General features: G+C 36.8%; 1 protein-coding gene across 7 annotated transcripts in view; it reads left to right on the forward strand.

The window, feature by feature from the left end:
* The window catches only part of LOC135223653 (thiamine transporter 2-like), a 60,486-nt gene that overhangs the window by 6,857 nt on the left and 28,504 nt on the right, over positions 1 to 25,125 (forward strand). For 4 of the 7 annotated variants that reach the window (XM_064262309.1, XM_064262317.1, XM_064262324.1 and 1 more), the window contains exons 4-8: positions 379 to 594; positions 924 to 1,125; positions 2,826 to 3,018; positions 3,419 to 3,554; positions 4,202 to 4,377. In XM_064262309.1, the coding sequence (XP_064118379.1) occupies positions 379 to 594; positions 924 to 1,125; positions 2,826 to 3,018; positions 3,419 to 3,554; positions 4,202 to 4,377 (923 nt within the window). Of the gene's footprint in view, positions 1 to 378; positions 595 to 923; positions 1,126 to 2,825; positions 3,019 to 3,418; positions 3,555 to 4,201; positions 4,378 to 10,905; positions 11,644 to 25,125 lie in introns of those variants that run through there. The other 3 variants (XM_064262350.1, XM_064262342.1, XM_064262359.1) reach the window with 2 other exon arrangements.

The raw sequence follows: 25,125 nt of genomic DNA on the forward strand, positions 1-25,125 counted from the left end.
CCTTAAACCAAGTTTGACTGATCCTGGACTTTCCCTGTACATTTTTCTTTAAGAAATATTAAACTGTATTCGGGAACCTTTTACACTGCAATATGCTTTCCAACAACGATTTCCTAGTGCAGTGATAATCTTACTTTCCATTGCTGTCTCTGTTTTCCTTGCATAACAAATAAACCAGTTACTATTAGAATGAATAAACCCACGGATATGTGACACACGGATATATGAATATATGGGAAGATTATATACCCAGCGTGATACATAACCATTAAAATAGCCTAATAAAAAAAACAATTGAACTCAGGTCATATTCAACGTGTGACCTTGCAGGTTGAAGAAGGGTTATATTTCTTAAACTACCCTTCTCTCTTCTCTCAGGTACTGACAGTCACAAAACTGATGAATTACCACGAACTCAACTACATATCTCTTGCCAGTGTCAGCATTGCTCTCGTCATAGCCTGCACACTCCCGCCTGTGAAAACCAGCGTCTACTTCCACCGGTCACAGTACAAAGTCGAACCTGTTAGTGAAAGTACCAGTCAGTTAAATGAAACAGATGCAAATGAAAAGAAAAGTGAATGGTTTTCTAAGGTGAGTTGCCTGTTGTTGATATGCAGACAAACCGGACACGTATTATTATAGCATCCTTACTGTTGAGATTATAGATTCATGAATTTTAGCATCTATGTGTATGCATCTCTCCCAATCAGATGTAGCGTCAAAATTCTGCCATAATTTATGTACAACGTGAAATATTTGTTGTAATTATTCTCCTTGACATGGAATTCATTTAACCCTGAAAATTCAGTGGCAATCATCAATTTCTTCTGTAAAAGTCAGTACCTTGAGAGGGATAGTCAAGTAGCCTACTGTGCTTGTTAATCTATAAGATTTTGGACTGCTACGTATTTCCCTTTCAGGTAATCAAGCTTATATGGAGCGATTTCAAGTCCGCGTACAGCAACAAGTACCTCCTGAAGTGGTCCATATGGTGGGCCTTTGCCACATGTGGAAATTTTCAAGTAGGAAACTTCATTCAGCCTCTATGGGAAACCATAGCACCTATGGATGATACCGAAGTTCTGTACAATGGAATTGTGGAAGCTGCTTCTACTCTTTTAAGTAAGTTTTATCAATCATATTGTTCATTTTACTTAAAGTCACCTTAGCTTTGTATTTAATAGTCTGCTTATACACTTCAACACATTCTTTATTTGATGCATAGCAGAGTCTTCCGGTTTAAGATATTTGGACGATATTTGGACGAAATATTTAAGGATGATTATTTAAAAGAAAATGTATGAGGCAAAAGAAAATATGTTTAACAAAAATTAAGAATTTTTAAGTGAACTTGCTCTTGTCATGAGATAACAAGAAACACTCATTTGTCCAGCAGCTTTAGTATATCATACTATAATGGGCGTAATGTCTGTCTGTCATTCAATCACGGCCAAACGGCTGGTCAGATGGGCATGAAACTTGGCAGGGTTATGGTGAGGACCCCTAAGATGGTTTGTAATGGGGTTTCATCCAACCTACCCTCCTCCTTTGTAGGGGGTGGGGGTGAGAAGGGATTCCCTGAAACGGAACTGTTTCTGGCCGTGAAACGAGGCTGGTTATTCTCGTACACTTAGTTACTTTACGATTTTTCATACATAATTTCTGTACAACTTCCCCAGATAAAGTCGCGAATATTTCAGCTCGGACACAATAGAAGATGAAAATTATCATCAATATCTGCAAGATTTTTTGAATAACTTAAATCCATCGGGACTGCCAGTGCACAAAATAACGTTGAAGAAGTACTGCCCGGTAATGTTGCTTTGGAATTTCGATCCTGTCAATGGACATTGCAATGGAACGAGGTACACCGTTATGGAGCTAAATCCCGAGTCATCAAAGCAGTGATAGCAACGGGCTCTCACACCAGCAAAAGTCTGTTCATCCCCCGGATTTCTGTACAACTTCCCCGGAGAAAGTCGCGAATATTTCAGCTCGGACACAATAGAAGATGAAAATTATCATCAATATCCGTAAGATTTTTTGAATAACTTAAATCCATCGGGGCTGCCAGTGCACAAAATAACGTTGAAGAAGTACTGCCCGGTAATGTTGCTTTGGAATTTCGATCCTGTCAATGGACATTGCAATGGAACGAGGTACACCGTTATGGAGCTAAATCCCGAGTCATCAAAGCAGTGATAGCAAACGTCTGTTCATCCCCCGGATTCCTCTGATGCCTTCGGACAACCAGTTTCCATTCCAGTTATGGCGCAGGCAGTTTCCCATCAACCTGGCCTTCTCATTCACTGCAAACAAGTCGCAGGGCCAGACTTTGGATCATGTTGGTGTGTTTCTGCCGTCACCTATGTTAATGCATGCCCAACTGTATGTGGCGATGAGCAGAGCAACTGACTCTGCCAACTTGAAATTAAGTTGTGGACAAACTGATAATATTTTGTACAAAGAGGTTCTGTAGTAGGTATGTATAAAAATCTCCCTTATTTTAATATTGCTGAACAAATAGTACATATAAATTTTTCACTATGCACCCGTATTTTATCACCCATCGTAGATGGGTAAGTTTGCTAGTTATGTATAATGGAGAAGACTCTTTACAAGATTAATAGTGCTGAAGCAGCAACCATTTTTGACAAAACTTGTATATTAATCAAGTTATGAAAGCAGGGTAATGACCTTAAAACAATGAAAAATGCAAGTGAATCTACAGTTATCCAACTGTTGTGTGTTTTTATTCATACTTATATCTTAGAATCCAATCATCTTAGCCTCACGAATCTCTCAAAGCTCCGTTTCCACAGGTGCGCTTGCGGCTTTTGCTGTTGGGTATTTCCATCTTAACTGGTCCCTATTTGGAGAGGGCACAATGGCCCTTATATCGCTATTCGATGCTCTGCTCCTTTTCTTCATGGGCATCACGCAGAGCATCTGGGTTGGCTATGTCAACTATGTCCTATTCAGAGCTTCTTATCAAGTCATGATCACCATTGCTAGGTTGGTGCATCTTTCCTCTTGGAGTCCACGTTGGTTCAGTTAAGCTAACTATGTTACTATGTTTCACATCTAAAGCTGTCCAGTTCTACTCACCGACGCCAGTAGTGTATTATGTTGTAACAGGGAAAAAAATTATTTTCGTTATCAATATTGATAGTCTTCTAAAACAATTCTCCATTGCATTTCCTGTTAACGGAGATGCTCTGAATACTATATCCTTGTGCTGTTAAGAATCCTATCCGAGGATTTAGATTTTATTTCCCGAATTTTACTTCTCTTTCAATCATAAAGTTGTAGATACACAACAAATGTTATGAGAACTATAAATGAGTCCATAGTGGCAACTGTAACTTGTTCTGGTGAACGTAACGGAGCTGAATAATTGCTTTTTCTTCGGCAGCTACCAGGTGGCGAAGGAGCTGCGAGCGGACAGCTATGGTCTCGTGTTCGGCATCAACATGTTCGTCGCCTTGTTTCTCCAGACTATACTTACAGCAATCGTCATAGAGGCACTTCAGCTGGGGTCCAAACTACAGGTTAGTTATTTGTTGCTTCAAAAGCGAAGGTCTGAGAAACTGCATTATTCTATATAATGACATCTACCACTATTATTAAATGGGCAAGAGAAGAAATTATGAGCACTTAGCAGGTAAGTCTGTTTTTATACTCGGCCTCCCTCTCCCCGGTCTTGAGTCTCAGGAACGGCCTTATCCTGTAGAAGTAAACATTTCCAAATGACAAGAATTCCGTTCATTTGAGGGAATGTACTGATTAATTGACCGATTTATGAAATTAAAGCGGTCAGCCCAGGAATGGAACACTTTCGGCCGTTCAGCGCTCAAGCCAGTGAAAAGAAGTTGGTTGAAGTGGTTGGATAGCAAAATACAGCGATCACAAAATAAAGGCAACGGAGTACAAAGATTTAAAGGAATTGGAAGACAACCCCATAGTTGTACTGAAAAGTAACAGTTAGAGGTGCTGGACAGCCAAATTGAGGAAGGAAGTGAGAATGGAGGCATAGAAATAGTGAAACAATGGATTCAGTTAAGGGCCATAGGGACGCTGCTAACATCCTTTGGCAATGCTTTGCATAAAATGTGTGTAGTGTAGTTTCTGAATATATATTATTTGAAATAAGTTTTCGAGTCACTAATAAAAAAATTTATTTTGTTTTCTGCAACAGTTTGTCATATATGGAGGATATTTCGGAGTGCTGGCCTTCTTCTTCCTCATCTTATCTGCCTATAATTGTGGACGCATCGGATGCGACGGCCTGAAGGAAATGGAGATATGGGAAACCACCGAACCTTCTCAGAGGAACGAAGTACAAAGAAACAGTACTCAAGAAACGAGAATGAAGTAAGAGGTACTCACGTGTAAAGGAATTTACTGTCAACGTTTCATCGTAAACAATTCATCCAATTAAAATTAAGTGAAGGTGACGTGGGTACGTCACCTTCACTTAAAACAATTCTGTCATAATTCATCGCCGAAACTTGCATTCAGTACAGATTATTTACATGTACATTGTTGGATATACTGACTAACTTACTGATGTAATGAAGCGATTCATTGAATAGTGTAAATCCATAATGTTTCGTAAAACTTAACATTTAATTCAACCCCATTTTCCCCTAAAGCAAACTTACTTTTAATCTGAGCAGTTCTAGCATCGTGCAGCATTTGCTCACGTGGCCTGATTATCTTTTGACTCAATAAGAGAGTGTTGAATGGAGAGCAGCTTTTCTATATTCAGTTTCGTCAAGTAACACATATATGGAAATGAGTTCCTTTGATAGTGATTAAGAAAAGTCAAAGTGATGGTTAATGACATAGAATAGATGGAGGAAAATAGATAAAAAAAACATTGAAATTAAAAATCATGCTTTCCTTGATAACACACCTCTCTTTTCGTGTCTCAAGCATTTATATATATATATATATATATATATCTATATATATATATATATATATAATATATATATATATATATATATATATATATATTATATATATAGATAGAGAGAGAGAGAGAGAGAGAGAGAGAGAGAGAGAGAGAGAGAGAGAGAGAGAGAGAGAGAGAGCTCTTGGCTGATGATACATAGAACAGAATTAGGAATATGGCAAGGAAATCCTTTACCTGATGCTACAAAATTTTAAAGAATATGACGGCGTAATCCATGTAAAAAATATTCGAACATATCTTGCGCATATTCAGAAAAGTTATTCCAGCGTTTAGACCTACCGTACAAATGACTCCTACAAAAAACTTTTGTAGGAGAGACATATTACCCTTTCTCTCAGAGACTGTTCGATCATAAACGGGCAGTAATCAAAGGATAAAACGTTAAAGAATGTCCGTACATATGAGCGATTCGTGTTGGCACTTTTCTGTACAAAAGGAAAATTTAGACCCGCCATTATCACTCAGACCAACATCATGAAGTGGTCATCGAGAAGGGATCTGGTGGACAATATCATTGTAAAACCGATTTCTGGGTTAAAAGTGCAACAGAGCGGCCTGCCAGACAGCCTTAACATAATATAATCCCGGAGACACTTGAATGAGGGTTGAATAAGGCTGTCCGTAATCACCCACAATCATCTATAACCTTACATAACCATTATTCTACATCTATGATCATTGTATGAGTACAATCTCGTTTGCCGACTGTCATTCACATTCACCAGTATATAACCGAGACCTAAGCAGTGCTTGAGTTGTCTGCTTTTCGCTGCTTATTTTATCTAGTCGGGGATTCTTCATTTGAGGATATTAGATTAAAGGAAGAAAACGTCTACATAAAACACGCATATATATGTATATATATTTGTATATTAAGCCATTGCCCATAAAAAGGGTTGGCTCTATAGAAAACCTAAATGGCCACTGTCACATTCACACTTTCACATACTCTATGTTCGTCACATCTCCAAGATTCTCACCCTATTAGTTCATATTAGCATCATCAACCTATTTCCTTTCATTAACATTCAGCATTCACACTCCACTTACATAAAGGGTGAGTTGGCTCCAAAATCCTTCTATACATTTCCGCCTTTGTTTCAACGATCTTAAAAGTCTCGTTCTAATCGTTTGCACAGATCTTTCTCCCTTTCTTGCTCCTCCTATTAAGTGACTCTCCTGTCTAATCCTCCCATCAGGCATACCATATGGACACATGCACATCCATATATCCACATATGTAACTGTAATAATGACAATGCCCTTTTCACACTTTTTGGATGAGTTTGTCACGTGCCACTACAAAGACTTGAGATCCGCATGCAGGAATGTGAAGAAATTCTAACGTTTGTTCGAATTCTGTTGTGCTCAGGATCTGGGTTCGAATCCCGCTCCAGACGTCAGAGTTTCTTCATAGTCTTGCATTGGATCTCAGTTTTTGCAGTGACAAGTGCTTCCAATAGGTGTGAAGAATTCGAGAAGTTAAGAGGCATTAAGGTTATTACAATTACATATGTATCTCATAAAAAATATGAGCAGATTATACATGTGACGGGTTTGTTGCACTCCGGTGTTTCTTCATGGGTCAAAAGTTATGAATAGATTATTGTTAAACGCGCTCGCTAGTGTATATATGTGTATGCACGTAGGTGTGTATATGTTTTGTGTATTTATAATAGCCACAATGACCTTTTCAATCCTTGAATTCTTCATGTGGTTTCTGTTCTCACTGCCAGTAGTGATCTCTTTGATCTGTTCTTCATTTGCACTCAAAACCTTGTAGTTACAAGCGCATCAACAAGTGTAGAGAAATCGAGGTTAGTATATTTATATATATATGACTGGTAAAAATGTTCTGTTACAACAGAATTCCATCTAATGAAAGGAGCCCATAGAATCGCCAAAATATAGAAAGTAGGTACTAAATTTCAGAGACTTCTGTCTCTCTCTTCAGGTAGGTTAAGAAGAGACACAGCGGTCTGAAATATAGTACCTACTTTCTATATTCTGGCGTTTTTATGGGTTCCTTTTATTAATTATATATATATATGTATATATATATATATATATATATATATATACATATATATATATATATATATATATATATATATATATATATATATATATATATATATATATATGAGAACGTCCTAAAAAAAAATTCATAAAAATCAAAATGTGAATACTGTAGGAGAATTAGTTCGTATACATTCCCACATAATTACATTCAAACACTCTTCTACATGCGTTTGTGTAATATATATATTATATATATATATATATATATATATATATATATATATATATATATAATTACACTAACAAGTGTTTGAATGTAATTATGTGGGTATGTATATGAACTAATTCGGCCTCAGTATTTACATTTTGATTTTTATGAATTGTTTTTTAAGGACGTTCTAATTTTATCAAGAAATTTAGTGAGCTGAATGTTACCACTGATCAGATAATATTAATCAGGTAAGTAAAGCCAAAGCCCTTATTCTATATACCTTGAGTAAAGCGTCAATTACCGATACGGAACCAGTGAAGAAAAATGCAAAAATGATACGGTATACTTCCCTCTCTTAAGTTAATAGGTGGTCCTATGCCTACTTACATGAACTGTATCTATCTCCTGCACTGAATCTTCCCTAGTGCATCTTGGCATATTACATATGAAAAAATTATTACACCTGCTTGGAATTGTTAATGAATAATTGTTGTTATGTATTTGTACTGATGTCAAAACAAACACAGGCCTTGTCAGTCTGAGATCCAACATATTTTGGACATCAAGTTATTGCTTTTTTATGCTTTTAATTATGCTACCTGCAAAATATGGAAAATAGGCGAATCCACATTTTATTGCGTGGAAGTTTGATTTGGCGCAGTGAAGTCCTTGCGCACTGTGGATCTTATAGTCACACACAAACAAATCTACGTACGTACACATACACATATACTCTCAATCCGTGGTGGATCGTTGCCAATGGTAACCCATTTGTGTCCTTTGTGACTACAAAAACATCGCTCTCGATATACTATATGCAATACCCTTAATCATTATCGATACTATTTCCTTTATTTTCAGCTAACTGATTTGAAAAGTCGACACTGAGAGCGAGAGAAGAATCACAAGAAAATTAAGCACTAGGCATCTCTTTTAGAGTATGGCAGAGCGTCGCAGCTGTGGCGAGCTGTGAGAGAATGTGTACGATGATCTCCACCTCAGTACGATGCACCTTCTCGAATTTTGTGTGCAAATTTTCTGTTCCCTCAAGCATATTTTGTCTTCAAGTCGACATTTACTTTTCCTGCTATATAATGCAATGCTACCATCATAACTAACCACATTTTTTAGGAGCAGCAATTCTTGGTGGTAAGTATAGATCCACTCGACAAATCCGCAAGGTTAATAAATGCTTTCTGCAATACGTTTCACACATGCAGTGAGGGGAAAGTGTAACTGAAAGGTACCGGCGGTAAATGAAACCTTCATTTTTCATACTATAAAGAACTTAGTAAGAACAGTATCTACTCCTAATACACGATCTCTTTTTAATAGTCGGTTTACCTACGGATTTATATGAACGTTCTTTGGAAACCATATCGCTGAATGATTCCTACGTAAAAACATTTTTATGCAAGTCTACGGATTTACATTTAGGTAATTTCCTTAAGATTTTTCTTGAGCTCAGAAATGCAAAGAACAAGTGTTGGTGATTTTAGCCCCCCCCTCTCTCTCTCTCTCTCTCTCTTACCAAAAGTTAACATTGAATGTAGGTGGATCTTGCGTCAGCAGTTATGTGTCCAGTACCGTTTCGTCCAAGATGCACGTACAGAGATAGCAAAGATTGCGAGATTCGATTTTCTGGTTTCCGTAACATTATATGAGCAATGCTCGTTTTCGCTTAGACAATCTGGTAAGTATACGATGAATCTAGGATCCTGCGATTACGCAAATCTTGATTTTACAGTTTATTTAGACGAATCCTTTTACTCTACTGCGTCTTCTAACAACAACTGAGGTTTTTATGCGGTGAGCACATGCCTACTTTTAATTTTGCATAAAAATATTTAAAGACAGGAAATTATATTGGAAGCGTAATATGAATGGCGACTCGGCATCGCTGATTTTATATCAGTACAAAGGAAATTATTGAAAGCGTAATATGAATGGCAACTCAGCAATGCTGATCTCATATTGGTGCAAATGTGTTTTATTTTAATATTCATAATTATTATACTTGCAAGAGGAATATTGCAAATACCAAGTAATCAATGAAAACAAGAAATATTAAAGAAAATATCGTCTTGACATATGAATTTTCGCTTTTTACAGTTCATTAGTTGGGACTTATCTAAGTTTTATATTATATATAATTATAAAATAATGCCGACACGAGTGAAAATGTGCCATTCTTATCATATCGCATGTTATACATTTTTGCCAAGCTGCTAAGTATTTACTTGATGTACACCCATTCACAAACAGCCATATATATATATATATATATATATATATATATATATATATATATATATATTATATATCATATATATATATATATATTTAGGGCATGTATCGAAACAGAAACCTCGAGTGATTTCAAAACATGTACATCATTAGGTACAATACAATCTGAGTATATGAACAAAAGTTCGGTAAACTTGGAGTATAATTACTGCTGGGTTAAATGATTACCTTTTCACTAATATGTCAAGGTGTGCTGAAATCCATCCTTGCTCACTATTATTCCCTTTGGTAAGTACTCTGATACAGCACTCTGTACGTTTTCACATTAGCCACTAAAGTAGAGACGACTAAAATGGGTTCGTATGAAGTTTCTTTACTTTATTGTGACTGGCACATAAAAGGAACTCACGCTAAACTGTAGTAGAAAACAATCACCCAGTGCTTAAATATGGCGCGGGGCGAGGGAAGGCGGGGGGGGGGGGGCAATAGGAAAAATACCGTAGGACCATTCACATGATTACGCTACATGATGGCTCAAGATGTGACCAGTGCTGTGTAACAGGGTATCATTTACAAATTTTTTGCGGAGAAAATAAGGCTATTGTAAAGTGGTCTGGTTCTGCGTTAAGGAAACGGGTAAATCAACTGTCACAAGTTTTTTTTATGTATTGTCTGGACATAATGTTTTTGAACAGGAATTTTATTTATAAGAAAGGTTTATAAAATCCAGATTTACAAATAATAAGTCTTTGTATTTAAATGAATATTTGAATTTTGCCTTATGAGTTACTTTCACAGTTCATGTTCTTATGTCATGAAAAATTTTTGTAATGTACAAATTTTAGGGTAATATATTATCTTCATAATAGAGAAAGAGAGGGTATTGTAGATTTTAGAGCAGACCGGTTGGTAACTTTATTCATTATATATAGGATCAATGTGCAGGCCGTAATGCGCTTCACGTTCTAGAATTGAGTACGGTAGTAATTTTTAAAGAAATGAGATCATAAAAATTCTGCGGTAGAAACAGAACCAGTACTGCACTTCGTGTTTACTATTCCCACTAGACTAGTTACATAGTGCAGAATCGTAAAAGGAATATCTCTTATATCTCCGTTAATTCAACTAACAGAAGGAGGATCATATCAGCTTTGGATGAATTTTAAGAATGACTTGAGGAAACAATGAAGTGGGCTATAATTATGAATGCCCGATCGAAAACACGACAACTAGGTTATCTTGCGTAAAAATATGGCAAATGTTCTGTTATTTTGACAAAATTATCGAATAAAACATGAGAACTCTCCTAGCACTACTTGAGTTTTTTTTATCGCATACAGAAACGATCCATTTGCAAAACTGATTTTAAATTAATGAGTACGATAACTCGAACGAGCCAGTACGATAGTCGCAGGTTTAGGGTCCCGGGAGCCCTAATAGTCATCTTGCTGCTAGCTGCTGCTGCTGCCTCCTGCTGCCTCAGTGTGACGATGACGTCTAACGCTGAAGTAATGGACATGTAGACGAATGCCTTGTGTGATTTAGCGCAGTGTATTCGCACGTTCCTATGTGCCTTTGTGCGTCCGACTCCCAAGGTGGAGTCCATGTCGGTGTATTTTTGTGATTGCTGGAGGGTCTCGAGAAGTCTCGGCACGTTCGCCGTTTCGAGGCTCATTAAGTGAGGGGAAAGAAAAGCTCTCCCACCGATCATCAGGAGGAGGAGGAGGAGGAGGAGGCGCCGTGTGTTGTTGTGATATGGCGGAGGCGGCAGGGGCACCTCACCTCCCCTCGCTAGCTCCTCCACACTGCACCCGCCCACCCACCCAACCACCACAAAAGATCTTCTTCGGGTTGCAAGCAGCCTTGCGAGTCATGGCCATAGGCCTTGCAGGCCTATACGCCCTCCCGCACCAGCTAGATCAGAGAAATCGAACGACGACGTCATCACCCTCGTCATCATCATCATCCTCATCCTCAACATCATCATCATCATCATCGCCGCTGAGGAAGTCGACGACGACCATCTTCTCTTCTGCTCATCATCAAGCTGGTGGTGGTGGTGGTGGTAGTGGTAGTGGTAGTGGTGGTACCCTCAGCAACATCATCTCGTCTGTAGCCCTCATTTCTGTTGGATGTCGGCGATCCTTTGCCTCCGCAACCATCCCCATGTGAGCCACAGGTATGGACCCTGCCTCCTGACATCCTTTGCACACATCCCCTCAGCCCTTCCTCCACTTTCGTTTTTTCAGCTGCTAATCACTCAGAGGGAATAGCATTATATATATATATATATATTATATAGATATATATTATATATATATATATGTATGTATGTATGTATGTATGTATGTATATTTGTATATGTATATATAGATTATTTATATAATATATATTTATATACATACAACACACTTTTCCATCTAATATCTAATCTCTGTTTCAAGCTATTCATTGTGGATGAGGTTGCAAAACCCATGCTCTTTTTCACATAGAGGCCCTTTGAGTTTTTCAGGAAATGGGCTAAGCCATGTGCTGAAATTGGATGCAAGGGAAACCTGGTACATCTTAGAAATTATGTCTATTTAATTGTATGTAATATATCTTACGTTATATATATGTAAATAAATAATAGACAGCAATTGGTATCATTGTATAGGTATTGCAGAGAGCTCACAACCTCTTTAACCTAACCTGAACCAAACTAACCAGGTCAGCATGCTAACTAAGCCATGTGAGTCATTTATTATAATACTATATATATTTGTATGTGTGTGCTGACGTATGTAAATAATTACGACTGTAAATCTAAGTAGATTAATATGCATTGTCATAGTTGTAAAAATTCTTATATCACTATGCTATACATGTATCCTATGTGGCAACATTGCTACCTATACTTTTTGTTAATATATACATATATATATATATATATATATATATATATATATATATATATATATATATATATATATATATTGGTGAACTCTACATCTATATAGGGATATGAAGGTATTCAGTGAAATGTTTTGATTTATTTATCACACGCACATAAGTAGACTCACGTGGGCTGAATACTTACGAAGTTCACTGTCATATTTCCCCCTAGAACTATTTTGATGGAAATAATTTTGAAAATTCCTCACATCGTGCACTCTTGACCAGTGTTGCCCTTAATATCGTGATATTTAAGATTAATATAGCATTGTTAAGGATGTCTTTGGCGATGGATTCAATTTTTAGAAGCAATAGGATTTTATGTAGCTGCTTCATGTTTAGGTGTGGTTTATGTTATGGTATAATAACTGGTTCAAGACTTGTTAGGAATGACCAATATTTTGACATATATTAGTACTTATATCATGACTTGGTACGTTACTGACACGAAGTACGTTGAGGTATTCGTGGATTTTTACTTGGTACTTGTTAAATGTGATAGGGATGACGCCCTTCGAAGTGTAGAAACAGTGTACACATTGAGAGTAACTCGGTCCCGCCAGGGGTAAAAAAAGTTCCCGCGTTATCGACAATACATTATAACAGTAGCTATATGTGCGAAAGGCCGGCACATTAAGAAAAAGAGAAAAGTAAAGGAATAAGTTTAATCGAAAGAAAGCTGCTGACTTGAAATAAGTGGTTGATGTGTTGGCAATTCAGGAAACATTGTGATTTAGGAAAGAAGAATGGTTCCCTATGATTACAATCATAATTGATATGACTAAAATATAATTGGAAACAGTCGGAACTATATGAATGGTACTACTAAGAGTGGAAATATTACAGAAAAGTACATGACTATAAATTACACACACAGACACACACACACACACATTATATATATATATATATATATATATATATATATATTATATATATATTAATATACACGTGTATACATACATATACTACACAACAGATCTGTTTATTCTAATTGGGAGACACACCACCATAAAAATACATACACCTTCTGAATGAGTATAACAAGTGGCTAATATTTTGGAAGTTTTTTTTTTCTTTTTTTACAAAGGATAGGGGATGGTTTCAGCCTCGACTCAACAATTCAAAGATGAATATAGCTAAGTCTATTCTAGTGTTTTTCCATAGCTATCCCAGTAAGAGAAAACAGATAATTTGTCTTGTATATGTACGTATGTGTATGTATGTGTGGTCATGTAGTTTTCTGTATTCCCACCCTTCGTGCCATTCATATAGTTCCAACTTTATATTGCAGGGAACTCAGAGCCTACCCTGAACCAAACTACCCAGGCCAAGCATGCTAGCCAAGCTTTCTGACTCATATATATAAATTATATAAATTTATATGTATATATACATATATATAATACACACACACACACACACACACACACACACACATATATATATATATATATAGTATATATATATATATACTATATATATAATAGTATATTTATATACTGTATACAGATACACTTCTTTCCCACTGTTATCTTTACACCAAGGGGTTGGTTGCCTGATGCGTCTTTCCTTACAATATCAGGCATGGTTTATTATTTGGCACGGGTTTTTACGACCGCATGCCCTTGCTGTCATCAGCCACAGTTATTGGCGGTGGGCCTCGCCTTTGACTAAAAAGTCCACCTGCAAAGCAGCGGTTTCCACAGTTATTGTCGGTGGGTCTAGCCTTTTACTAAAAAGTAAGGCTGCGAGGCAGCAGCTGTCGTTTTAGTCGCCTTTTACAACACGCAGGACCTACGGTGGCAGTATTCTTACACCCCTACCACAGGGTGGACTATATACAGATACACAGCAAATCCTTCAGATATATTTTTATCGGCCTTCCATGGTTTATGTTGGTTTAGCAATGCAGATCGTACTAGACTTTGATCTTACTTTCAGTCAATTTTGATTTCCAAATCTTATTCAGCCCACCCAATGTTTGACTATCTTGTGTAGTGACATTACTAATTTCCAACTCAAGAGAGTCTGCACTGGGTTTCAGTGTTCCTGAATATTTGAGTGATTTAACGTTATTAATATTTTCTTCATGTAATGTTTTATCCCCCTTTATATATTATGTCACCGTTGCTATAGAGATGTGATACATTCTGTCCATCTACTTTGTAAGTATTGCGATGTTTTGCTGATTAACCCAACTCTACCTCTGTGTTCTAAGTCTGTCAATTTGACCACTATAAAGTCTTTACAAAAGGCAAATAGACAAGGTTAGGTAACATTCGCCATGTAGCACCCTAGTGTTTGGTGCGAATTCACTTGACAAGGTCCCATCAACATGAACTTTGCATCTACTCCGTTCACACATCATTTCAATTAGCTGTTCCTATGTAATGGGGTTGCCAGAACTTCCATAATATTAGGGCGCCTGTGTGGTTGCTGTCAAATGTCTCGTGATCAACAAAAACCGTCCAAAGGGGATTTTAGAATTTATGCGCTGCTGCATAGTATATCACGACGCAAATATTCGATCAGTGTGTCTCTTGCCTTTCCTAAAAGCAGCCTCTTCAAGTCAAAGTTTTTACGAGTCATTTCCAGTTTATTGACAATAAGCAAAGCGAGCATTCTCATTGCAGCTGACCTCCGTAGGGAGGTAGTGCCGTCAGTGGACCTCATGCGGTGTACTGTAGGCATTACTTAAGGTTCTCTGCAGCGTGCCTTTGGCCCCTAGTTGCAACCCTTTACGTTCCTTTTACTGTACCTCCTTTCATATTCTCTTTCTTCATCTTGCTTTCCACCCTCTCCTAACACTTGATTCATAGTGCAACTGCTTTGAGGTTTTCCTCCTGTTACACATTTCAAATCTGTTACTGTCAATTTCCATTTCAGCGCTGAATGACTTCATAGGTACCAGTGCTTGGCCTTTGGCCTAAATTATATATTCAACTCAACTCATTGCAGCTGACGCCAGTGCAGTGCCTCTACAATTATCACATTCGGTCCGGTCACTTTTCTTTGATTATTTTATATATATATATATATATATATATATATATATATATATATATATATATTATATACACACATACAATTGCATTGACGTCGACTTTATTGAAAATTTTCATAGCACCAGTCACCTTTTTCTCTATATGTTACTAGAAGGTGTTAGACTTGCGTCAGTCGGAAGGGTTTGTGAAGTCACTGGTTCCATGATAATGTGTGTATGTATATATAAATATATATATATATATATATATATATATATATATGTATATATTATATGTGTGTGCCCATATATATTCATAGATATACACATGTGCATGTTGGGTTGTTAATGACAGTTACCTGTTATTCCTACTAAAGGTAATGAGTTTAGTAGTATACCTACCCCCTGTAAGTCTGTTATACAAAATTAACTGTATTGTGTATATTTTATCAACTTTCATGTTCATTTCGAGATATTTTCGATAAATTATTTTCGTTTTTTTTCTTGGCACACTGAGTCTGGCTGCGATTAGGTATGTTTTTATGATATATACCGTGGAAAAGGTTGCCTCTCTTGTGTTTCATAAACACTTATGAGTTCCAGCGTGTTTGTTATTGGAGCAGATTTTTTTCCCCAGTGAAATACTACGTTTGTTAGTATTTGTTCACGTGGACAGACGGATCTCGTGAAATAGTCCATATTTAAGCTACCCGAGGCTTTTAAATTCCACATGGTGCGAGAGTAGCTGGAGTGCTTCTTGCAGACAATAAATGGTCAGCTTTTGAGTGCAGTTTAAACTTCCAAATTTCCACTATAGAAAAGTGTCAGTTTCATACAAAGATAGAAGGAAACATCATATTTTTGGCACTGAGCCACACATTTTTGCAGCTTTCCAAATTACAGTCTGCATGAAATGCTTATGGAGAAATGATCAAGAGTGAAAATATATGTAAAGGGACAGGCACATTGTTAAGAGCTGCATGATCTGCTTCTGACTGAGGGAGACCACTGAGAGCATAGATAGATCACACGGGAGATCACTTTGGGGTCATCATTAGAAAGGTAAAAGACCATCTAATAGAAATAGTGTCGCCTAGAGTAAATCTAGTCAACGTAATGTGATCAATAGGACTTTATATTAGGGATACAAGAAGTATCTGTAGAGTTTGCGCATTAGATGCTTATAATACCTTGGTTTCCTGAGCTGTCGTATTATTGACAAAGAGGTTATGCATTTGATTTGTTTGTTCGCCAGTTTGTTGGCAAAATTACTAAAAAAAATAGGCCTTGTGACTGGCGGAAGGTGGTTAGCTTTTGGATGAGACCAGGATCTGGACAATGGTCCTTTTGTTAGGGGTAGACCTAGCTGTAACCTCTCGTTCCTTCTACTGTACCTCCGTTCATATTCTCTTGCTTCCATCTTGTTATCCACCCTCGCTTACAATTGTTTCATAGTGCAACTACGAGGTTTTCCTCACGTTATACCTTGCAAACTTTCAATTTCCTTTTCAGCGCAGAATAACCTCGAATGTCCCAGCGTTGGGCCTTTGGCCTAAATTCTGTATTCTGTTCTTTTGTTGGGATAGGTAACTTTGGGGGCGGGGTTCGTATTGTGCTTCAGCCTTGGCATAGCTTTACGTTCTCATAAAGATTGACTGTTCTCTGTTGTTTTTAAATGCATGGACAGGAATTCACATTGATATACGAGTAAGTCCTTTGCTGGCTCTCAGCTGTCCTCAAGCCCCGCAAGCAGTTTCTAATTCTTAGTTGTATGTTGTGGATGGCGGACTTATAACTGGATATTTTTTTAGTGGTTATATGATTCTATTATCTTCAGTTTTTCTTAGACTGCTCAGAACTGTTTTCCATGAGGTAGTGTAATGAGTTCTGATTGTAGGATAACGTGAGTTATTTAGATGCGCAGGTGTGTGCTTTTCTTATTAGGAGAAATTTTACTGAAATTTGTGTATTTCTCAAGTTTGAATAGGCTTTATATCCTTCCCTCACCTTTCTGGGAAGAGTCATTGCAATGCTTTAATGTGATGTTTATTTGTGGCTTTCATTCTTAGCGATGTTCCCATGAATGGCGGTGTGACTGAATGTTTATTTCTTTCAGTTAGAATATCAGGACAATTTGGGATAAACATTTGGAAAAAGGAACATCTTTGTATTGTGATTTGTCTCGGTGAAATGTTATATTCTCGGGGAAATGTATATTTATTGTTTTACATCAGAGTATTTCACAAAGCTAGGTGCTACTTTTTAAAATTTGTAGTCTGCAGATTAGGTTTCAAGATATAGCCTATTTCTGTATTTGGTTTTCACAGATGTGATATGCAATATGTAAATCTACTCTATTGGTAGATGGATTGGTATGATTGAATTTTTGGAGTAATCCGGTAGTTGCAACGGCAAAGATCACTATTACTTAGTGCAGAACTGCTGTGCCTTTGTAGATCGTAATTTTTAAGCTCGATACAATGAGACTTGATCTAACATGACTCATTGTTTTCTCAAGTTTAAAGATTTTGTGTAAACTACAGTGTTTATTGGCACATGGAAAGTATAATATGTAGGTGATTTATATCCAGGAGGCTACGGTTGCTGATGATGATGTTACTGCGTATTGAATTATTAAGATACGTCCTTTTAGCAGTACATATTGCCGTTTTGTAAGAAGTATCAATGCAGCTGGCACCAATGGGAGGCCTTAGACCAGTCAGAGCGTATTGTTATACCAAAATGAATATTTACCGTACTTTATTATTATCCAATTTTAAGCATTATTTTAAGTGTAGTGTGTGTGATATCAAAATGACAATTTATTAATTTTCCGTTTAACCAAACATTGTGCTAACTGATGTTGATATCTACTGGATCAGAGTTTATGCATATTCACGCAGAGGAGAAATGTTGAAAGCATGAACAAAACTTCTTTTATTACAGTAGCCATTGAGGTTACTATGTTACATATGTCTGTCTTTGGAATGTTATAGTGACCTTGTGAGGTCTTTCCCTAGTGCCACCTCTGTAAGTATCGCTAATGTAGTAGAATTGAAGGGGGAAAATCCACCAACAAGCATTGTAATTATCTTTTTGTTTCAAGCATTAATTTCAAACGAATTGGCAGTAGACAGTAGATTTATAGGGGAATTTAATGTCACCTTTGCTGGTTGGTATTATAACGAAAAAGCTGTTGAAGATAGAAGAGAATAGAATGTATCGTATATCTAGATATGTGAAACTAAAAGAAAAAAAGACTGAAAGTAACTATAATAGATAGAATAAGCAGAGTTAGATGAAATAATGATGAGGATGAATCTTTCAAATATTTAAGAGTAACATTATCCTGTACAGGTTCTCTTCAGTTCGTATTTACTGAAATATTTAAAAAATCAGAATAAACAATTGTCAATTTGAAAAATAAGGTATGGAAATCTAACGCAAACGGAATGAAACTTCCTGGGAAAACAAGATTATTCATATAATATAGTGATCTAGAATGGACACGAATAAAACTATAAGAAAAATGTTACGAGTCAGATGCTAGGATAAAGCGGTGATACCAGAAGGGAAATTATTGAAGTTCCATTATGTAGACTCGATATCGATGCCCGGGAGATTGAAATGGTTTGGACGTATCCTTCGAACCATCCCAAGGTGAATAGTACATGCCAAGGTATATACCTTGAGTGCATACTATAATGTCCGCTGGGGTCCGCGGAGTAACCAGAATAACGCTAGACCTAGACTTGGATTAGAGCTGAGGCGGGTGGCCAGAGATAGTCTTCGGAAGTGAAATCACAGGCAGACGTGAATATCGTAATTGCCCATAGGTCCTTTGCGTCGAATGGCCTTGGTATGGTGTTGGCGTCCCACCTCGGTGGTCGCGAGTTCGATTCTCGGCCATTCCATTGAGGAGTGAGAGATGTGTATTTCTGGTGATAAAAGTTCACTCTCGACGTGGTTCGGAAGTCATGTAAAGCCGTTTGTCCCGTTGCTGAATAACCACTGGTTCCATGCAACGTAAAAACACCATATAAACAAACAAACAAACAAGCATTGGAGGCAACGGCGATAATGAACTGCAGTTATTATTTTCTCATAATTTTCTAAGTCGTTTAAACTTGGTTAACGTCTGTTATATTATTGAAAAATAACAAAAATTGGCTTTTTATTTAAGATTTTATCAGATTTAAGAAATTATTTTGTTGGTAGCTTACGTGGCGAAGGCCCTGTCGTTGTGTCATGAGGAGACGGATTTTTCTGATAGGGACTTCCATTGTTGGGGGTTTCCCTTGGTCTGTTCTTTCATTTCCTTACCAGTACGAAAGAGGCAAAGATTTGGTTGTTCTGAGGAAATAGAAAGTTCACTTATAAATAGTAGTGTTGTAGAGCATACACATACACACAATTATATATATATATCTACATCTATATATATATAATTATATAAATTTATTAATTGGTGTGTGTTATATATATATATTATTAAAGTATACTTTAAATATATGGTGTTTGTTGATATATATATATGTGTGTGTTTGTGTTGTGTGTGTATGTGTGCGTGCGTGTGTGTCGCCACTACTATTTTGATATACATAAATACATTATATATATAATGTTACTTGTCTGTACCAAATAGTTTGGAGATTGATGTTCCAAAATTGCTGCATGTGCGCATGAGAGAGAGAGAGAGAGAGAGAGAATGTGTGAGAATCCGCCAATAATTTAAGAAATTTGATCGGTGTATGCTCTTGAACGTAACGCTCTGAATTTGGTATCCAACTCTTATTTCTGGATAACATTGTACTTAGATGAGGGTCCTATGGCGTAACATTATAGAATTGATGTTGATTGCGCGTAAATGCTCCTTAGATTTAGTTTTGGACGCATGCGTATCCTTTTCCTTCCGCTGGCAGTGTATTTTGGGAATAATTTACGTTCACTGACATCAACGAAATTACTAAGAATGTGAAAGATAAAGGGTAGCCGCTTTCCCGCTGGTAATCCCTGGTAGTTGTTCAGAGCTCAAAATCAGGCTATATACAGTGCTCCCTTACTCTGTCTCTTGAGTTGTGTTCTCTGGACAAGACTGTAAGCATCTTTATTCTGTCTTGATTGTGTTTATGTGCTTGATTCGTTGTCATGAGATTAACATAAAAGGAAGTTCAAGTGTCCCTTTAGTAAAAGATAGTGGTCTTGTACTTCGTAATGTGATGTTTGAAAAAAATCACCAGACTGGGGAGGAATTTGATAGTCTGTAGTGAGGTGGTTGTAATTATTTATCATTCTGTAATCGTGTATTAGACATTTTTTTATTCTTCATTGCCCTCGGAGGTATGACTTTAAAAAAATCTTGAAAATGCCCGATGCGTCAGTACTTGCCTATGTATGCATTATTTTAGCTGTCACCTTTTTTGCAATAGAACTTTTTTTTTTATTGATAAACATTCCTAAAATTACCGACCAAGGACGTTGGGAAATTTGATATTTAAAGGTATTTTTCAAATTATGCATAAAAATGCTTCTTATCAGCACAGAATCATGGTAGCAATTTTGAGCACTTGAGATAAGACTGATGTAACTGTGCTACTGAAGTACCCTATGTTGAACAAACAAACTTAAGCGAAAGCTCCGAACACTGGCAAGAAAATAATTCGAAAATGACAAACAAAGAAGACTGAAGCGAAAGTTTTGAATATTGTTAACTGATCGAAGATGAAATTTCGAATAGTGTTGATAGACTGAATTGAAGCTTCGAGCAATGATGATAGACTGAAGCAGAAGTTTCGAAAACTGGTGGGATATATAAGGTAAAGCTTTAAATATTTCTAGGAGACTGCAGCAAAAGTTATGAATATTGCTAACAGACTAAAGTGCCAGCTTTGAGCATTTTAAAGAGACTGAGGTAAGAGCTTTGAACAATGCTGAGAGATTGAAGTGAGCTTTGAACATTGCCAAAATACTGAGCTGAGACTTTTAACATTAAGAGACTGAAGTGAGAGCTTCAACTATTCATGAGAGACAAGTGACAGCTTCAACCTTTGTTAAGAGGTTAAAGTGAAATCTTTAAGTGTTGCTAATTGACACATTCAAATGCTTCAAAATTACGAGAAGACTAAAGTGAAGGGTACTAATGGACTAGAATTCTAAAGGAAACCCCTTCATTTACATCTGGGTGACCAGAAACCATTGAACTTTGCTAAGAGACTGAAGAAAAGGCTAAAAACGACGTAGCTAAAAGACTGTAGAGAAATTTTGCGACGGTGCTGTGAAACTGAAGCAAGTGTCATGAACATTGCCAACAGATTAAAGTGAAAGTTCTGACCATTGCTAACGGAATGAAGTGAAAGCTTCAAACATTTTTTACAGACGGAAACAGAAGCTTGAAACTACCAGATTGAAATAAAACTTCAAATGGCTGAGAGGCTAAATTAAAAGTCTTGAACATTGCTGCAATAATGAAGTGAAACCTGAAAATTTATGAGGTTGAAGTGGAGGCTTTGGACATTGGTGGGAGACCAAAATGATAGCTTAGAACATTGCTGAGATACTAAAGATTCAAACGCTTTATGAGACTAAAGTGAAAGATTTGATCATTTCCAAGAGTCTGGAATGAAAACGTCAACTATTGCTCAGAGGAAGCGACAAGCACTGCTGGGAGACTGTAGTGAAAGCTTCGTCAGGGCTCTGAAAATTGCAAGGAGTCTGAAGAGAAATCTACGAACATAGCTAAGAAACTGATTTGAAAGCTGAACATCGCTAACCAACCGAAGGAAAAGCTTATAATATTGCTGACCGAAAGAAGCAAATACTTCAAACATCTCAGACAGCCTGAAGTTAAAGCGTCAGACATTGCTAAGAGAGACAGTAGGACGAGAAGAATTCAAAAGGTTAATTGATCAATGTAATAACAATTACCACCAGCATTCCTTAGTTGTTCTCAATAAAGTTAATCTTAGCATTTTATTGTTGACAGCTGTTTGTGATAGCTCCTTAGATTTCTACCACAATTTTGAGGCATGAACAGTGCCAGTAAAATCTTTTTGAATTAACAGTTTTCAGCGTTCTTGAATGTATCGCCAAACATTGTATATTAGGGGCGCATTTGCTGTGATTCCTTCCCATTCTGGTAATTTTTTTGATGACATCTAAAATGAAAGATAATTGTGAAGCATAATATTAATAGATTTTACTATAGTAACTTTTCAGACCATGATATAGGCTAAGCATACAAAGGGAATCATTCTTTAAGGGTAATGATCTTATTGTTTCTTACATATAGTTGGGTGGCGAACGCGGATATACTTTCTTTCTCTGATTGCCTTTGCAACCAGAATGATAATTGCACGAGATACCTTAAACCAAACACATGCAATTTTAGGTTTTTCATTGGATAGTGAAGCTTAGTGATAGTTGCATGAAATAAGCGCATGATTCACCAAACGATGCACGCTAGCGACAACATCTGCATAACAGGTGTTCAGCCTAGGCTAATCATGAGCAGGTGGCAAAACATCCTTGTCGCATGCAGTTCTTCATCTTCACTTCTGTCCTGTTTGTATAATGTGACGTTATCTTATCAGCATTGCTACTGTTTCCATCTTTGCAGACCGTATCACCTGGTTTCAATGTTTCCTGGTGGTAGAGAGTATGTGAAAGTTACTGACTCGTATAGGGATTGGCTGTAGCTTTTCAGCAGCCCAAATTGTATCGGAGCGTGTCGACGGTGTTGCTTTATATTGCACCCGGTTGCTGTGCATGCATGTAGTACCATTTAATCGTCTCTCCCCGAAGTGTGTCGAATAGCACGCCAGCACGCGATATTTAGATTCAGGCTAATTATTCAGACCTTGACTGTCATATACACTTGTTAATTCCTTGCGTCTCGGTTGGTGAGCCCAGAAGACTGTACCAGGCCTCATATAACCCTTATTACCGTACCACACATACATTCTAGAGTTAAAGGGCCAGTGCTGGCATAAGGCCAGCCTGATCTGAAACCAACCAACCAACTCCTTTGATCAGGTTGGCAATTGTAGTGCGAGAGATTAAACAATGCAAAATTCATATGACGACGGTGTGTTTCTGTTCCATCCGGAGACTTTTATCCTCCATAAGATGAGATTTAAGTCTTCAGCAGGGAAAATGTCAAAAGCGTAGACGCCCAAAGTTCAAGCTAATAATCATTTCCGTTTGTGAAGTTATTTAGTGACCTTGAAAACGCATACCCCACTCACTCGCTCTCGCACACACCTTCACACACATATGAGTAATCGAGTTTTATAATATATATATATATATATATATCTATATATATATATATATATATATGTACTATCTTGGAAAGCTCTCTCTCCCGTCTGCTCTCTCTCTTTCTCTCTCTCTCTCTCTATCCTCTCTCCTCTCTCTCTCTCTTCTCTCTCTCTCTCTCTCTCCGTATGTAGGTTGAAGATCGATAGACTATGCAAGAAATTCTGGAATATCACAAAATGATATTTGATGAAATTGTACGAAGTTTCATAGCATATATCCGACAGCATTTCATGATCACTTCAGATACCGAGTTAAGCAAAGGTCCTCGGTTAAGTTCATGCCTTACCTGGGTTTTATCTCCCATAAATCATTCATCTCCAGTCTTCATTCTCATGTTCTCATCCAGTGGGTCTGGATCTTCCAACTCCCATGGTGCCCACAGTAGCCCAGATAACACAACACTATTACCTACTATTCTAACAAGGGTTGTGCTGTAGAATTTAGAGAAGTTCACTTGTTTACATTTGATATTTTTCTAAAGAGTTAGCTTGCTTACTTCCAGCAGAGCTTCAAGGAGTTAGGTGACATATTGATATCCTATATATATAATTTCAAGAACTTTGATAGCATCTCGATTATATCGGACATAATAGAGTAAAATTTCAAGAAGTTTGATGGAATGCATCCAACGGAATTTTCAGGAATTTTGATGGCTTGTATTATATATTACAGATTTGGGATGTTTGATCGTATCACAAGATATTTACTCTTGACATTATTTTTTTCCAAGAAAGAGGCATCCTGTATATCACCGCCTGACTCAGATCCGTCAGTTTCCTGCGTAAAGTAGAGATAACCATGGTAAATACAACGATTAGTAACTGGGGGAAAGCCAAATTCTTTGGTGGTTATTCACTGCGACCTTCTATGCCACATTGTTTCCTATATATATATATATATATATATATTATATATATATATATATATATATATATATATATATATATATATACTATATATACATATACACACACACACATTTATATATATATATATATATATATATATATATACTAACATTCTAGACGCTGTTCGTTTCTCAGCAATTCTTGCAGCATTCTGGCTCTCCCCAGGATCGAACCTTTGATGCATGTAGCCTAACCAATAGACTTTAGGACCCATGCGCATGCTCACGCGTATATATATACAGTATTTATATATATATATTTATATATATATATATATATATATGTATATATATACTATATATATATACATATATATATATATATATATATATATATATATATATATATATAGTTTACGCAAAATAAATGTTTGAGTATTCATTGACAATTTGGAAAATTTACTTTTTAATAAATTAATGTTTAAGGAGGTGTTCGTAATGTGTTTTACTTAGCTACTGTTGAACGTTGCAGTTATTAAGAGACGTTCTTTGGGTATCAAGGGAAGTTCACATTA

Source organism: Macrobrachium nipponense, chromosome 20 (assembly GCF_015104395.2).
Source record: "Macrobrachium nipponense isolate FS-2020 chromosome 20, ASM1510439v2, whole genome shotgun sequence".
In the NCBI taxonomy this organism is placed as follows: Eukaryota; Metazoa; Arthropoda; class Malacostraca; order Decapoda; family Palaemonidae; genus Macrobrachium; species Macrobrachium nipponense.